This window comes from Stenella coeruleoalba (genome assembly GCF_951394435.1).
Source record: "Stenella coeruleoalba genome assembly, chromosome: 10".
Lineage (NCBI taxonomy): Eukaryota > Metazoa > Chordata > Mammalia > Artiodactyla > Delphinidae > Stenella > Stenella coeruleoalba.
The window spans coordinates 9,988,057-10,005,056 of record NC_137156.1 but is presented as its reverse complement, the minus strand read 5'-3'; the positions used below and the strand labels follow the sequence as shown (position 1 = coordinate 10,005,056).

At 46.9% G+C, this 17,000-nt stretch overlaps 1 protein-coding gene across 4 annotated transcripts in view; it reads right to left on the bottom strand.

Annotated features, from left to right (window-relative positions):
- The window catches only part of PHACTR1 (phosphatase and actin regulator 1), a gene marked incomplete at its 5' end in the record, with an annotated part of 543,658 nt that overhangs the window by 62,545 nt on the left and 464,113 nt on the right, over positions 1–17,000 (bottom strand). For all 4 annotated transcript variants that reach the window (XM_079933678.1, XM_079933680.1, XM_079933677.1 and 1 more), the window contains one exon: positions 6,266–6,587. In XM_079933678.1, coding sequence (XP_079789804.1) covers positions 6,266–6,587 — 322 coding nt within the window. The remainder of the gene's footprint in view (positions 1–6,265; positions 6,588–17,000) is intronic.

Sequence of the window (17,000 nt, the reverse complement as noted above, 5' to 3'; positions counted from 1 at the left end):
GCCGCTGCAAGCGTGAAGTCTCCTGTCATTGAGAAGGGAAGGACTTGTCTGAAGTGCATTCCCTTAAGACTCTTCCTGGAATTCTTTCAGGGTCCACACGTGTACACATCCCGCCTTCATTTTACTAAGACGGAAACCAGAGCACACAGAACTGATCAACTGAACTAAGACGGGAAAGAAAGTTAGTGTCTGATCAGGACTTTCAGTCTGAATTCCAGGATGGACGCCACCTAGATCACAGAGCTGACTGCAGATATTAAAAGTAAACATCGAACAATATATTTCTTTTCAAGTTGGAATCATTTAATTGACTAATGCCTTTGAACGGGACACATTCAGAGCTTTTTCATGTGCTCGCTCAGGCTTCAGGGCAGAGGGAATGGATTGTACAGACATATCGAAGACGTAAAAATTTATAGAAATATATGTATATTTCTCTAATAGTTTAATGGAAACTAAAAATCAGAGGCCTTTGTTCTCTCCATCTGTAGCAAGTCAAGCTCATTTACCCCAGAGGACGAAGAAGGGTTGCCTCTTACACATCCTCCTTTCTTCTTTGGACCCTGTCTCCACCCGGTAGAGCAGCAAGCTCAGAAGATTCTGAGTATAAGGAGGTCGCAGAACGCTTGGCAGGGAGGGGAGGGAAAGGGACACAGAAGGCTGGCTCCCTCCCACCTCCAGCAGTGCCTGGATTCCTAGAGGCTTTGACCTGCTCCTGGCTCCCAAGGGCCACATTAGGAGCTCTGAGCAGAGCCGTGCTTACTGACTGTCCTCTTTCCCCGACTTACTGGGCACGTACATTACATATCGCAGCATCATCTCTCCATCACCAAACGGGCAAGGGAAGAGAACACTGGTTTGCAGCAGCAGGGGGCAGGGCTCTCATACCACACCCCCATGCCTCCCAGCTCTTCTTCTGGGATGGGCTCAATCTCTCTCCTTGGTCGAGAAGCAGCAGCTAAGAGTGAGGGTCCTCGCCAGGCTCAAGCCCGAGTCCCTGTTGAAGAATGAGGACCAGGGCAGAAGGGGTGGCCCTGCGAGGCAACCACGCTGCTGTGGAAGGAGGCCCTAGGGCCACCCCTGTGGAGTCACCTCCAAAGAAGATGTGACTCATCAGTGAAGAGAAAATAAATGAAGATGATCGAATTCCAGGAAACCGACACGAAATTTCCAACAAGATTGGATCCAATCTGTTTGCAATATGCCTTTTAGGGGAACTGAAGGTCAATTCTGTGTGTTGAAGAATTCTGCTTAACATTCACTATCATTTACTGGACACTTACTGCATGCCATGTAATAAGACGACTGATGTAGACTGTCACCTGTTCCTCACAAACAACCCCGACGAGGTTGGTGGTGTTATTACTATCCCTGTTTTAAAGATGAGGAATCAAAGGCAAAAAAGAAGCGGTATCTCTGAGACTGAAACCCTGGCAATTAGAGCCATGATGCAGGGGCTGCCTCCAGATTGGCCATGCTGCCTCGTGACTTTGATGAACACGGAAGCTGGTCTCTAGTTCCCTCCTTCCCCCCAAATCTGGCGGGCCAGCGCTGTAACTAACTAATGTGATCCTTCTATGTCATTAAGTAGGGTCAGGTTAGGTTAACAGTTAAGAACGTCTTCATACAAGTCAAAACAGATTTAGAGTAATCTTGGGAGAGCAGGAACAAGATGGTAAAGGATCTAGAAACCATCTCAACAGACGATTCCATGAATTTGGGATTATCAGCCTGAAAGAGAGAAGCCACTAGATAAAGGGAACAGTAATTATTTTTAAAGATTTGAAAGCCTCTCACAGGAAAGGAAGATTAGAAATAAGACTGAGACAAGGGATTATAGTAAGTAACACTTTTCACTTAACATAAGAAAGAACTTCGTAGTAATCAGACCTTCTGGACAGTGGGGCAGGCTATCTTGGTACCTAGGGAGGGTCCCATTCCCACAGAGACCAGAGGACAAATCGTCAGAAAGGCTACAACAGGCAGCAGGCTGGCTGCCTTGGTCTTAAAGGTCCCTTTCAATTACAAGATGACTATTTATTCAAATTTATAGTCCAAAGTCAGGCATTCATGCTGTTAAATTCATCATTCGATTTCTGCATTACCCACCATGTTTCACCAGGATCAGACCATGGGTCTGGACTAACACCCCGTAGGGCACGAACGTTCTATGAGATCTCAGGTTCTTTGCGGGCAGAATGCCTATGCATTCAGTAATGTTCCTTCCTTCTTGCAGTGCTTTTTGGGGTCACTGGAAATTGTCAGGAGAAAAAGGAAATCATCCTTTCTGGATGAAACTTGGCCAGAACAAGAGTGAAATCATGTTGACAGGTAGGAGGGAGAATTTCCAGGTCGTAAAAAGAAAGGTGACATCACTGGAGACAGCGGCAGTTCCTGCACTAAACTGAAAGGTGGCCCATGACCTGTTCTGCTCCCAGATCCTTCCAGGACTCCTGGAAGACGACGTGGGTCCTCAGAAACATTCTCAGTCTTTGTCTGGCAAGAAGACCTCGCTTTCTCTGTAGGGCTATCTTTTTTTTTTTTTTTCCTGGTATACGGGCCTCTCCCGTTGCGGAGCACAGGCTCCGGACGCGCAGGCTCAGCGGCCATGGCTCACGGGCCCAGCCGCTCCGCGGCATGTGGGATCTTCCCGGACCGGGGCACGAACCTGTGTCCCCTGCATCGGCAGGCGGACTCTCAACCACTGCGCCACCAGGGAAGCCCTCTGTAGGGCTATCCTGATGATGTAGGCATTAATTCCCTGTGTCCTGGCTGGTTCACCAGAACAACACTATGCCTTGGCCTATGGTTGGTGGGGAGGGAGACAGGAGGTAAGGAGGGTCTGGGGGTGACACAAAGCACAGGAGGTTGCCTTGGCTCAGCTGCCGAGACCATGCTGCCCTTCTTCCAACCTCCTCCACCTGCAATATCCCGATATCGCCTTCCTTTCCTTGCCCATTTGCTGTCTTTGATTCATTTCAATAAAGAACCTGACCCAGTGTAGGTCCAACAGACCTATGCATTGGTTTACACTCGACTGAAATATTCTATAAATACACACGGAAATTACTGAACTGAGGAATATCACATAACTTATTGGTTAGTACTTTCAATGGAAGCTTTAAATGGCATGTTTTAGGTGCAAATGTATTTAGCAATATCCTACTAATATGCTCTCATGAGTATCTTTTTCAGATGCTTATTATCTCCGGAAGAGATACAAAAATATACTGGGGGTTACAGGAGACGTGAGGGCAGTAAATGACATTCACTGCTAGCTGTCTTTTGGAAAGCGGTTGTGCTATAGTCAAAGGAGTTCTGGATTTGCAGGAGGACGATCCAGGCTTGAAGGCTCGGCCGCTTGACTTACTACCTAGGACAGTGCTTGGCAAAATGTCTATGGGGTAAGGCCAGCACTATCAAACTCTTAGAGGAAAACATAGGCAGAACACTCTATGACATAAATCACAGCGAGATCCTTTTTGACCCAACTCCTAGAGAAATGGAAATAAAAAGAAACAAATGGGACCTAATGAAACTTAACAGCTTTTGCACAGCAAAGGAAACCATAAACAAGACCAAAAGACAACCCTCAGAATGGGAGAAAATATTTGCAAATGAAGCAACTGACAAAGGATTAATCTCCAAAATTTACAAGCAGCTCATGCAGCCCAATAACAAAAAAACAAACAACCCAATCCAAAAAATGGGCTGAAGACCTAAATAGACATTTCTCGGAAGAAGATATACAGATTCCCAACAAACACATGAAAGAATGCTCAACATCATTAATCATTAGAGAAATGCAAATCAAAACTACAATGAGATATCATCTCACACCAGTCAGAATGGCCATCATCAAAAGGTCTACAAACAATAAATGCTGGAGAGGGTGTGGAGAAAAGGGAACACTCTTGCACCGTTGGTGGGAATGTAAATTGATACAGTCACTATGGAGAACAGTATGGAGGTTCCTTAAAAAACTAAAAATAGAACTACCATATGACCCAGCAATCCCACTACTGGGCATATACCCTGAGAAAGCCATAATTCAAAAAGAGTCATGTACCAAAATGTTCACTGCAGCTCTATTTACAATAGCCAGGACATGGAAGCAACCTAAGTGTCCATCCACAGATGAATGGATAAAGAAGATGTGGCACATATATACAATGGAATATTACTCAGCCATAAAAAGAAATGAAATTGAGATATTTGTAGTGAGGTGGATGGACCCAGAGTCTGTCATACAGAGTGAAGTAAGTCAGAAAGAGAAAAACAAATACCGTATGCTAACACATATATATGGAATCTAAGGAAAAAAAAAAAAGGTCATGAAGAACCTAGGGGTAAGATGGGAATAGACACAGACCTACTAGAAAATGGACTTGAGGATATGGGGAGAGGGAAGGGTAAGCTGTGACAAAGAGAGTGGCATGGACATATATACACTACCAAACGTAAAATAGATGGCTAGTGGGAAGCAGCCGCATAGCACAGGGAGATCAGCTCCGTGGTTTGTGACCACTTAGAGGGGTGGGATAGGGAGGGTGGGAGGGAGGGAGATGCAAGAGGGAGGAGATATGGGAACATATGTATATGTATAACTGACTCATTTTGTTATATAGCAGAAACTAACACACCACTGTAAAGCAATTCTACTCCAATAAAGATGTTAAAAAAAAAATGTCTATGGGGAGGGACCAGTTTTGTTGGTCGGTTGGTTGATTTACATACTTTAATTTTTAATCCATCACAAACTGATGCTTTCAAAATATAACAAAAATGCACAACAAATAAAACCCCTTTTTATCGTAAGACAAAAAATTATCCTGTCAAATTGCTATGAAGGTATCTAAAAGCTTGTTCTCAATTTCTGTACAATTTCTGCAGATGGGCACCAAGTTTGAGTGGCTGGCATTGGGGAACTCAGCCTTCCTTAGTTTCTTGGCTGACTCAAGTCTCCCTAGGTGGTGTGAGGATTAAGATAATAACAAAGGTATGTATTCATAATAGACTACGAACTGCCATCCAGATTGTAAATTACGACTGTCCTCATTAACAGTAACAGTAGTTGGAAATGATGGCAGCGGCCAAATACATTTTGTTTTTCAGTGAAGGGAGATATTAACGTGAACCTATCAAGTCAGAATTCTTAGTGATAACTTCTCTTGGAGTCATTAATTTTCCAAACATAGAATACTTGGCTGACACAGACGGAGGGAAAAGCCACTGAGAGTCAGGAAACTACAACAGAAAGCTCTCGGCTGTGTCCATCTCGCCCCTGGCTCTCTGCCCGGTGACCGGCTGCATGCTTTCCAGGCTGCAGTTTTCCTATCTGGTCTGCAGGACCCAGTTAACTAGACTGGGTTGGAATCACATTGGGAAACCTCAGCCACCTCCTGGGCACAAGCGAGGTGGTATTTGAACGCGTGCGCACGCGCGCACACACACACGCACATACATACACACACACACACACACACACACACACACACACACGCAAGCGATCCAGAACCAGCACGAGAGATCTCCCTGGGTGGTGGGGAGTCACGGTCTCCGCTGCAGGCCTGCCCTTGGAATACCCTTGGCAGTTCTCCCTGCAATGCTACTGGAGGCAGATTCTGATGAAAGAGGGGACTCCACCAGTGGTTGGTAAGTATCTGAGGCTCAAACTCGTATAATCAGACTACGTCTGCCGCTTCCTCCATCGGCAAGAACGAGGGCGTACCTCTCCACCTTTCCCTCTGTTATTCCACCACCGCCCCGCCAGCTCTCATCTCTTCTTATTCTACATTCACATTGTTTTTTACATCATAAAAGTAATATACACAAAGTAAAAAAGTAAGCAGTACAGAAAGATACAAAATATAAAAACAAAAGATTTTCTCCCCATCTCCCTGCCCTAGGGGTTACCTCATTAATGATGATGTGCACCTGCTTCCAAACCACGTTAAGGTCTACAGAAGCACGATAGGTACGATCTTTCTATCCACCCGCCCACTCACGCATACTCAGATGTATACATACGCACTACTTTTTCTTTTTGATAAACGTGACTGTTCTATAGTTTGGCAACTGGCAACGGTTTTTTCTTCCATACTGTCCTTGACATTCAGATTCCGGTCTGATTTTACCTTCACCCCCCCTCCCGAATCCCACCCCAAGTGGGTGTGAGCCCTTGCTGGCGCTGGTCTGCTCACTCCTTGGTCATGGTCGGAGCGCCAAGCCCTCCTCTCCTGCCCTCACCCCTTCCCTCCGTTACCTTTCCAGCCTCTGCATGGTCATGGCCAGCGTTTTGTTCAGCTCATCTATCATCCTGCAGCCCGAGGGGTGCATGGGGAGGGAGCCGGTGGCGGCAGGGAGGTGCTGGCTGAGGCTGCCGTACTGCAGCTGGTGCTGGATCTGGGAGGGCAGGACGGTGTGGTGGTGCTGGGCCCCGCCCTGCTGGCCGCTCTTCTGGGCCGCGTAGGACGCCAGCGAGAGGTCTGGCCCCCCCATGGGCATACAGATCATGACTTTCTTTGGAGGTAGCGGAGGCGACAGCTTCACTGGCAGACAAGGCAATTTCACAGGGGCGCCAGGATCTGCGGCAGAAGGAGGGCGAGAGGCAGATGTGAGTTTGGGGGCATCAGAAAAAACGTAGCACAGCACAGGTGCCCACGCAGGGACCGTGGTCCTGGAGGCGGGCCCCTGAGATGAAATGCTTCAACCGAAGAACCGGCAGGTGAGCGCTGCTCCACAAGCACCCAGCAGCTCTCACTTCCTGCTCGAAGCACGCTGCCCCCCAGGGCCCTCAGGGACCCAGGTGTCGGTGGCGTGTGTCACACAGCTGCCAGGCTGGAGCTCACCAGCAGAAAGGGGGAATGTGCTCTTCTGCTCATGGAAACCCAAGCACCTTCAAAGAGACCTTTGCTAGGACATGTGCGACGCCGACAACTGCGCCACCGTAACGTGGACACACCCTCTCGGCTGGCGCTTTCTAACAGGCACAGGATTAGCAGCCAGCCCTGGGTTCAAGTCCACGAAGAGTGTCTTCCTCCAGCGGTGACTTTAATGCCACCAACCTTAATTCCCTCATGTGGGGATGCTCGTCCCACCGGAGAGGAGGCTTTCTAGGATTTGTGGTCACAGAGAGGGCTCAGGTGCCCCGTGCCGGGCCTCAGTGTGAGCACGGTGGCTGGGCTGACCACTCCCGTGGCATCCACGGTGGGCTCTTCCCACTGTCGGGAGGCTCCGACAGGCACTCTGGGGGCCTGATGGTACCTGCACCCACCCCACTCCTTGGTTCCGTGACGGTGGCACTGAAACTTCCCAGAGATGCTCCAACTTAAGGGGGGCTCCAGGTCAGACAGACCAGCCCTCAGGGTGTCTTTGGGCTGACCTTGTAGTCCCCTGTCTGGACTTCACATTCCTAAAAATCACCTAGCCCTGGGGACTGCGGGTCCATGGCTGAGTCCTGTGGGCTGCGGGCCACCTGGGAGAAGCCGGGCCAGAGGGCAGTGGCAGGCGGGGCGTGTGTGTGACCTCACACCCGCTGTCCATGCCGGGAGCACTGCAGGCTCCTGCCTCTTGGTCTCTGAGGCTTTCGATTTTTTTCCAACTATCTGCCTGAGTGTGGCCTTCTCCAGTTTGACAGCCTCAGTCCTGCCAGAATGACATTCTTTTGGCACAAATCTGATCCTGTTGCCCTCCAGTTTGAAACCTACCAATGGCCTGGAAATAAAGCCCAACTTCCTGACACATCATCAAGGCCTCTTTGTGTCCCCACCTTATCTCTATAGAGTCTGTGCTAGTTCCCCCGGCTAGAAATAACCTTGCCTGTTGCACCTGAAAAGCTCCTTTTCTCCTGGGACACGGCCTGCTTTCCTCCTGTGGGTTTGACTTCCTTGCTGACCCACGCTCAGTCTCCCTCCTCAGCTAAGTCCCTGGCTGGCCTTTGTCCCACACATGCTCAGAAGGGCTGCTGTGTCTCCACTGGTGGCCTCGAGGCTCTTCACCTCCACAGATTTCCTCTCCTGTTTCACAGAGAAGCCCAAGGAGGGCGCTTCAGGCCCCTCCTTCTCTTTGGATCGGCCTTCTTTTCTCCCCATCACCCCAGGTAACCACCCTCACTCCTGAACTGCTGAGTTCCCCAAACCACCTGATGTTTCAAACCCCAGAGCCTTGGTTACCTGCCCTCAGTTCTCTGGTTTGTCTTCTGGGTCAATCCCTACTCTCCCTTCAAGATTCAGCTCAAACGTTACCTCCACTGAGAACCTTCCTGAGGGGTTACATCACTCCCCCTATTCTGCAGCCATTGGACCCACTGTGGGCAGGTGGTAGGTCAGTGCCAACAACCATGGTGACGATGACGATGACAGTGACAGATACTGCCAACCCTCCCACCATGAGCCAGACAGTGTTCTAAGTGCTTTTCTTATCTCACCAGCTTAATCCCCTCAACAAGCCAGTGACGTACACACTATGATCTTCTCACTTTTTACAGATGATAGCCCTGGACTCTGCAGACACTGTACCGTTCTTCCTGTTTACGCAGCTATCTCCTCCCACACAGAGCAAGGACCGTGAATAATTTGTCATTATAGCCTCAGCATCTCGTACAGTGCCCAGCTCACCTAGCAGGAGGCTCAACACGTTTACAGAATGAGCCGAAGCTGTGATGCTCTGCTATGGGATAAATTTACATGTTGTTCAGAAATAGAAACTTGGACAGCTCATCCTGTTCCTGTGAGCCTCCAAGCACAGGACACAAGGTCACCATGTTCAGGACCAAAGCAGGCAGTGCTAATTCCAAAGTGGCTGAGATGCAGAAACTCAGCACCCCTGTCTGGGTCCTGTTACTGAAGGGTACACTGAAGGCTTCCTATGGAAGCCATAGCGTAGACCCAGCAAGTACAATGTGTCCTGAAGTGTTAGGGTTTTCATCCAGGGACCCTTAACCCACGACTCCTTCATTTGTGGGTCTGGTTGTCTAAGGCAGTAGGGACTCATTTGCTTGGGCAGAAGGGCAGCATGGAATTGTCTGCCTAAGAAGGGTCAGTGATACACGATGGATTCCACCCATCTTGCTAAGCTACAACTTTCTGCACACACAGTATTTCTTGCCACTACTTCCACAGCAAAACTTACTTGGCTTCATCACCAGAAAAATGGACCAAGTGGATGCCAGGAATTCTAACAAAACAGGCAAGGAAGACATGACCAACAGGATCAATTTAGTGGAGGTGGTTCCTTTCATTGATCTAAGAAACACATGCCAGGGCCCATGGAGAACCCCTCTTTCTCCTTTCCTACCTGCATCTCTCTTCCGGTTGTTTCACTGCACATGGTCACCAATTAAATAAGGGTAGAGAAGGAAAGTGAATCATGTCAAATAATTTTTGGCTCAGTGGATGTGGTACAAACAGAGGAAATGAAGAAAAAGGTTAAAGTCAAGTGAAACTGTCTACTTTCAGTGAATTAGCTCTGCAGCCCCCATCTTTCTATAACATGTGGATAACTGAGGAGAGCCTGGGAAGCTCAGATTGGCAGTACCTTGGCAAGACCTATTTTTATATTCTTATGACATCTTTTTTTTTTTTTTGCGGTACGCGGGCCTCTCACTGTTGCGGCCTCTCCCGTTGCGGAGCACAGGCTCCGGACACGCAGGCTCAGCGGCCATGGCTCACGGGCCCAGCCGCTCCGCAGCATGTGGGATCTTCCCGGACCGGGGCATGAAGTTTACAAAGCATGTCCACATTATCTTGTCTGACCCTCACAATGACCTGTGGGAGAAGCCTGGAACATATCATATTATTATTATTTCAGAATGAATTAAGACTGCATTTGTTGAACTCCTGTTACATACACGGGAAAACTGAAGCTCAGGGAGGATAAATGTCTTAGGCAGAGCTACAGGGCTTCTTGGTCTTAGAGCTGAGATTAAACTCCACCTCTTCGGGCTTCCCTGGTGGTGCAGTGGTTGAGAGCCCACCTGCCGATGCAGGAGACACAGGTTCGTGCCCCGGTCCGGGAAGATCCCACATGCCGTGGAGTGGCTGGGCCCGCGAGCCACGGCCACTGAGCCTGCGCGTCTGGAGCCTGTGCTCCGCAACAGGAGAGGCTACAGGGGTGAGGGGCCCGCGTACCGCAAAAAAAAAAAAAAGCCTTCTTTACCTTGATAGCACCTCCCTGAATACAATACTTTGCCTCTCTATGATGCACGACATTTGCGGATTATGGGAGGACACACACTACCTCTTGCATTTATAACGATAGTGGCTGCTCCTGCTGGGGCACACACAGAGCTCTCTGCTTGCTGACTTAGAAATGGATGAGTCTTTGCCTAGAGTCTGTCATACAGAGTGAAGTAAGTCAGAAAGAGAGAGACAAATACCGTATGCTAACACATATATATGGAATTTAAGGAAAAAAAAATGTCATGAAAAACCTAGGGGTGAAACAGGAATAAAGACACAGACTTACTAGAGAATGGACTTGAGGCTATGGGGAGGGGGAAGGGTAAACGGTGACAAAGCGATAAAGAGGCATGGACATATATACACTACCAAACGTAAGGTAGATAGCTAGTGGGAAGCAGCCGCATAGCACAGGGAGATCAGCTCGGTGCTTTGTGACTGCCTGGAGGGGTGGGATAGGGAGGGTGGGAGGGAGGGAGACGTACGCGGGAAGAGATATGGGAATATATGTATATATATAACTGATTCATTTTGTTGTGAAGCTGAAACTAACACACCATTGTAAAGCAATTATACTCCAATAAAGATGTTAAAAAAAAAAAGAAAAAAAAAAAGAAATGGATGAGTCTTTGGCAGCCAGACTGATCGAGAATGCAGTATATTCATAAAACTGTCTCTGCTGATAGAGTGGAAAGAGCAAAAACAACCAGTTCCAGAGAACAAGAAAAATAAACCCAAACTACGTCACAGAGCCAGAAAAGCCAAGGTGGCTATATTTCCAAGACTGACACACCTCTGGCTTAGGACTTCACACAAGAAAGTGAAAACCCCCGATTACTTTTGTAGTTGAGACTGGTGCCAGAGGACTGTAGTCTATACACTGAATGAGTCTGGGCTAAATGAATACGCCCCTAGCCTCTCTCCTCACTTTTTAAATTAACAACAGCTGGAGAAGCTGGAGACGCATTTATCACTTTATAATAGACGATTCAGATACACTTGCCAATGATAGTAGCACTTAACGTCTTAATGAACAAAAGTGTTGTAAGAATTTCTCAGTCATTTGCCACCTGGTTCTAGTGGGTTAGAATCTCTGATCTCCTTTCATAGATACAGGCATCCATCCAAGGACATGAAGAGTCTGTAAGAAGTGTACTTAGAACTTAAATAAGAGTCCAGTACCACGAAACCACAGAATCAGATTCCCCTGGCTATAAGAAAGGTACTTATAGGAGCCCCACCAATCACTTTGGGCCATCCTGGGGATTTTAAGGTAGTCTGGCCTTTTTTATTTTTTGGCCAGATGCCTGGAAAGGCAAAAATATGTTGACTGACCCCTCGTGGTGAAAGTGCTAGAAGAGTATCAAGTGATTTGTGTTCAATGCCCTCAGCCTGGCTTGCTCTCCTAAGCCAGCCCAGCACACGGAAACCTCAGCAAACACCTGACGTTGTGGGGATTGTGTCCTGAGACCTTCCAGAATCTTAAAATGAGGGCCGTGATCATATTCGCATCACCAGCACCTGACTGTTTCAGAGCCACTTTCCACAAAGACACATTTTTGTTTTTAAATGGACCCTTCCCAAGGCCACCTGGGGAGATGACAGCAAGTAGGGAAGTGAGTGCCTCCCTGAGATGGTGACACGGGGCAGTGGAGGCGTGGCTCACCAGCTAACTGGGTCACTTGGGCATGTCAGCTCTGCCACAACCACATTCGATTTTGTAAAAGTCAAACTACACCTTATTCATTGTCGGGAAACTGCTCTCAAAGAGTCAAAACTGCAGATGTCTCTGTAATCACAAGAACAAACACCTATTCATAAGATCAGTATTTTGTTAGAAATTGTAAGTCATTGATAAAAACACATTCTATCGTTTATTTTTGCAGCAATGCAGACTAGTGTCAGTGCTCCCAGGGAGACCAGGCAAGGAGATGGCCAGGCAATTGACAACTGGGTGGCTGAACCCGAGCCTTCCACGAGACAGGTGTAAAGGCAGGCAAGAAGGTCCACAATGGGCAACGGAGAGGAGCCTGGATTGGACGGTGCCCACCAGGGAGGACTGCTATCTTGAGCATCCAGCAAAAGCTGAGAGCGAGTCAAATCAAAGTCACAAAGTCATGGAGGCAAACATACACATGCTCGCCTGGTCTCAGAACATGGGAACCAGGGGATCTATCTGTGAAGTTTTAAGCAGTAAATTTAGATCACATACAATGAAATACTACTTAGAGCATATCCCGATTAAGAGTTAGTACATTCATGGTGAAGGTATCAAGAAGTTCAAGCTAGATCCATAAATCTTTTTTTTTTAAGTCTTAATTTATTTTTTATTTATTTTTGGCTGTATTGAGTCTTCATTGTGGTGAGCAGGGGCTACTCTTCCTTGCGATGCGTGGGCTTCTCATTGCGGTGGCTTCTCTTGTTGCGAAGCACGGGCTCTAGGCACACGAGTTTCAGTAGTTGCAGCACTCGGGCTCAGTAGTTGCAGCATGTGGGCCCTAGAGAGGATTCTTTTTCTTTTTTAAAATATTTTATGTTATTTTATTTTATTTTTTTGGCTGCGTCGGGTCTTCGTTGCAGTGCGTGGGCTTCTCTCTAGTTGTGGTGTGCGGGTTTTTCTCTTCTCTAGTTGTGGTGCGTGGGCTCCAGAGCATGTGGGCTCTCTAGTTGTGGCGCACAGATTTCTCTCTAGTTGTGGCATGCAGGCTTTTCTCTTCTCTAGTTGTGGCACGTGGGCTCCAGAGCACCTGGGCTCTGTAGTTTGTGGCACACGGGCTCTAGTTGAGGCGCACAAGCTCAGTAGTTGTGGTGCGTGGGCTTAGTTGCCCCACGGCATGTGGGATCTTAGTTCCCCGACCACGAATCGAACCCGCGTCCCCTGCACTGGAAGGCAGATTCTTCACCACTGTACCACCAGGGAAGTCTCTAGATCCATAAATCTTATAAAGGCAAATGAGGACAACTACAGTTCATCTCTAACCCTACACCCATCTGATGCACGATATTTATTCACTGTCAGAGGTCACACTCAGATTTCTTGCATTTATACTGATGGTGGTAGCTGGTCTAACCATCTGCAGGGTATCCCCATATCCCCATGAAATTCCGAGTGTCCTCCCTGACACCTAAGGCTGGACCACAAGTTTGCCCGATGGATGACTGTCATGTTCTAACTGCTACCCTTACGGGAAGTTGCTTTTCTACCTGGGTTATCATGCTTCCTTCAGACACCACAGAACCCACGAGAATCGGATTTCATTTTTAGCAGCACTCAGAGCCGGAGAACAATGTGCCCAGCTTCTCCTAAAGAAGCAAGTGTCCTGCCAAGACTCATGGGCAAATGACCACCCAGCTCCTCCTCCAATGCCTCTGCAGCGGGGCTCTATGCCTCTCATGGCCTCCTGTCCTCCTGCAGAACAGCACTAGCTAAGGACACAGCAGGGAACAAGGCAGACTAAATCCCCACCCCCGGGGACACTTCCCCCTCGGACACTGAAACAACGTCCACGAGGAAGAGCCAAGGGCAGCCCCAGTTACATTCATCCATCCAGTTGTAAATCCATCCAGCAGCAGTAGCATCCATCTTATCCGAACATCAAGGAGACAGGCTTGGTTGACATCAAGCAAATGTTGCTAAACGTCCACAAGAGACGCCCTCTTGCTCCTCCGAAGTTAAATACCTCGTTGTGGCTTTCAAGGTTCTCCACAGTTACCCTCAACCCACTGCTGGCCTGATCTTTCTCGACTTCCCTACAGGAATCCCACATCCCTGCCAAGCTGCGCTATTTGCTATGCCTTGAACATGCTATGCCTTGCATGCATGTGCCTCTGTGAGCCCTGCTTCCCACTTCCTGGAAAGCGCCTCACCCACATCCCTACTAGTTTTGCTTATCTTTATGGCCTGTCTTAAACATACATCCTCCTCCATGATGCTTTTCCTGATTCCTCCCAAAGGATTTGATCTCTTACTATTTGAATTTCTTTAGAACCATGTTTATACGTCTTCACATTAAACATTTTCTGTAGCTTACAACCACCTACAACTCTGAGAAGAAAACACTTTTTGTAAATGATATCAGGGCTGGAAGAGCACTTTGCTCATGGTGCAAAAAATACACAAAATATAAGTGCCATTCAGCCTTACAAAGGAAGGAAATCCTGCCACATGCCACAACACGCGTGAACCTGAAGGACGTTACGCTAGGTGAAAAAAGCCAGCCACAAAAAGACAAACACTGTACGATGCCATTTATATGAGGTACCCAGAGCCGTCAAATTCATAGGAACAAGGAGTAAAATGGAGGTTCCCAGGGGCTAAGGGGAGATGAAAGAGAAAGGGGTGTTTTTAATAGGCAGAATTTCAATTTTGCAAGATGAAAAAGTTCTGGAAATCTGCTGCACAATGTGATTATACATAACATTACTGACTGTACATTTAAAAATGGTTAAGGTGGCAAATTTTATATTATGTGTTTTCACCACAAAAAGTGCCAAGTGAATTAAATCTCCAACCTAACAGCGCTCCAAAAACAGAAAGGTATTTTGTTGCAATCTTTGCCTTGATCATAGATGTCAGAGCAGAAAGCATCCTTTTAATCATGTTTTAATCCATAGATAGCCCTTAGAGGCACTAAGAAAAGAATTTCTGCATTTTGAGAAAAGAAAATCGAGACCGGAATACTATGGAGAAATGGGTATAAAGAGTAAATTCACGCAAATTTCCCATTCCTTCAAAATAGCAGTTATCCAGAGATTGTGAACCTTAAACCTCTTTATGAGGCCTCTGGGTTATGATTCATTTTGTCCGTTTAAAAGCACAGATGAGGTCCAGGGTCTCAATGGTCTAATCATCAGTTTTCTTGCACTTTCTGAGTAGAATACCAGGAGGGAAGGCAAGGACAGAGACAAAAGTAGTTAGATGATTTTGGAGGGTTGGAGAGGAAGCTGAAAGAGGAGAACAAAGAGGGTGGGGTGGGATATATTGGGGAGAAATGGGAACAGAGAAACCTAATGAAATTACAGATCAGAATGTGGGTATAGAACAGCTCACTGTAGACACTGTCCTCAAAACTAGAGAGACAGCTCTAAATAGAAATACCGGTTTTACCTTGACAAGCTCTGCAGAGAGGATTCTCATTAGACACATGCTGGGGCTGAAAAAATACCACGGGGCATGGCTGCTGGCTGGCAGGGAAATTTGCAGTTGCAAATACTTCATAACGTTGAAACTAGCAATCAACCAGTTCTGATAATACAGTAAGCTTCCCTGTATTTCAGGTTCTAAAGACAGTGCAACTATACCCAGGGCCCGTCCACATTAGCAGAAGGACTTGTTTCTAAGGATCAGCAAGAGTTCCCTTTCTTTGCTGAGCTGTCGGTTTCTAACTGTGGTCAAGTGCTTCCCATGTGATCGGCCCCATTCTTGATTCTTAGACTGTCTCTTTCTAGCTTGTTCTTTGAAACTCTTTATAATCGAGTGCCTTAAGAACATTACTTATTTTCGAAAGACTGGGCAGTTTTTTTGTCTTTGAGTTATACAAACAAAGCAGATTTTCTAATTTCTTAAACAGATTAAAAACCAAAGAGAAAATAAAAAAGCAAACCAAAACAAAAAATAAATAAACAAAACCCAAAGAAAACTAATGATTCCGTTGTTACGAATTTCAAGAATAGGTATCTTAGTAGAGATGTTAGAGCATCTCACAACAGAGATCTCTTAGTAGAGATTCCGTTGTTACGAATTTTAAGAATAGGTATCTTAGTAGAGATGGTATAAACTAATGGTTAAGCGGAGGGCTCTGGGGTAAAACCAAACGGGTAGAGTCTGTCTCTGGACCCACTAGCTACGTCACCATGACTGAGTAATCTAACTTCTCTGAATTTCATTTTCCTCCTCTGTGAAAAGGAAGGAATAAAGAGTATCTACCTCATAGGACTAAATGGTACGTTGTAAATTTCTCCCAAAATGGCCCCTGCTATTATTACCCAAGTGTGACTGTCAGACTGTGAAGCTCAGCTATCACAGAAGTTGATTATCCTTCCTTCCAACGGCACCTGTGGGCTACCTAATCACAGGTACCTTATGCAGAAGGACTGGATTATTCACGCAATGTTTAACATTTGACTCCTGGAGCCAGGATGGCTGGAGAGGTGATTGATGGAGACTCAGAAAAGTAGGAGACAGTATTTTTTGCTTCCGCTACCCTTTTCCTCTGGGATCAGCCATTATTCCAAGAAGGATGCATTTTGAGAATCATTATCTCAGATCATATTCGTTATGCAACCAAGCTCTGCTGGGCACTGTCCTTCCGGAATGGAAGGGAAGCTGACACCCAACAACTCCTGACCCTGTGATACAGGCCGCTGTGCATACTGATGTTGGAGATAAGAAGGATGAAGATGACAACAAGAGAAGAGGAGTTTGGGAGAGCAAGAGGGCTTCCCTCTACCCGGCTAAAGAACAGAGAAAACGTATAAGGCAAATAGTCTCCAAGTTAATTACGATTTTCCTGATCAAATGGAAGCAAATGCCAAAGCAGAGATATTTCTGCATATCTTTCCCTGATCGCGCGCCCAGAGGTAGCCTCCGCCCAGGCTCACGCTTCCTCCAGTATCTACTGGACCAGTAACCACTGTCACTCTTTACCAGCCATGCTCGGTGCCTTTCGAGTTGTTGTCTGTTTCCTTTCAAAAATGTCAACAGAACGACTGACACTGAGAACATGCTAAAACTCTCAACTTAAGAGTTCTAGAATTCTCAGCTTATTAATTCCTGCTCACATGGCCCAGGTGCCTCTAATGAGTAAGAGAACAGGGTTA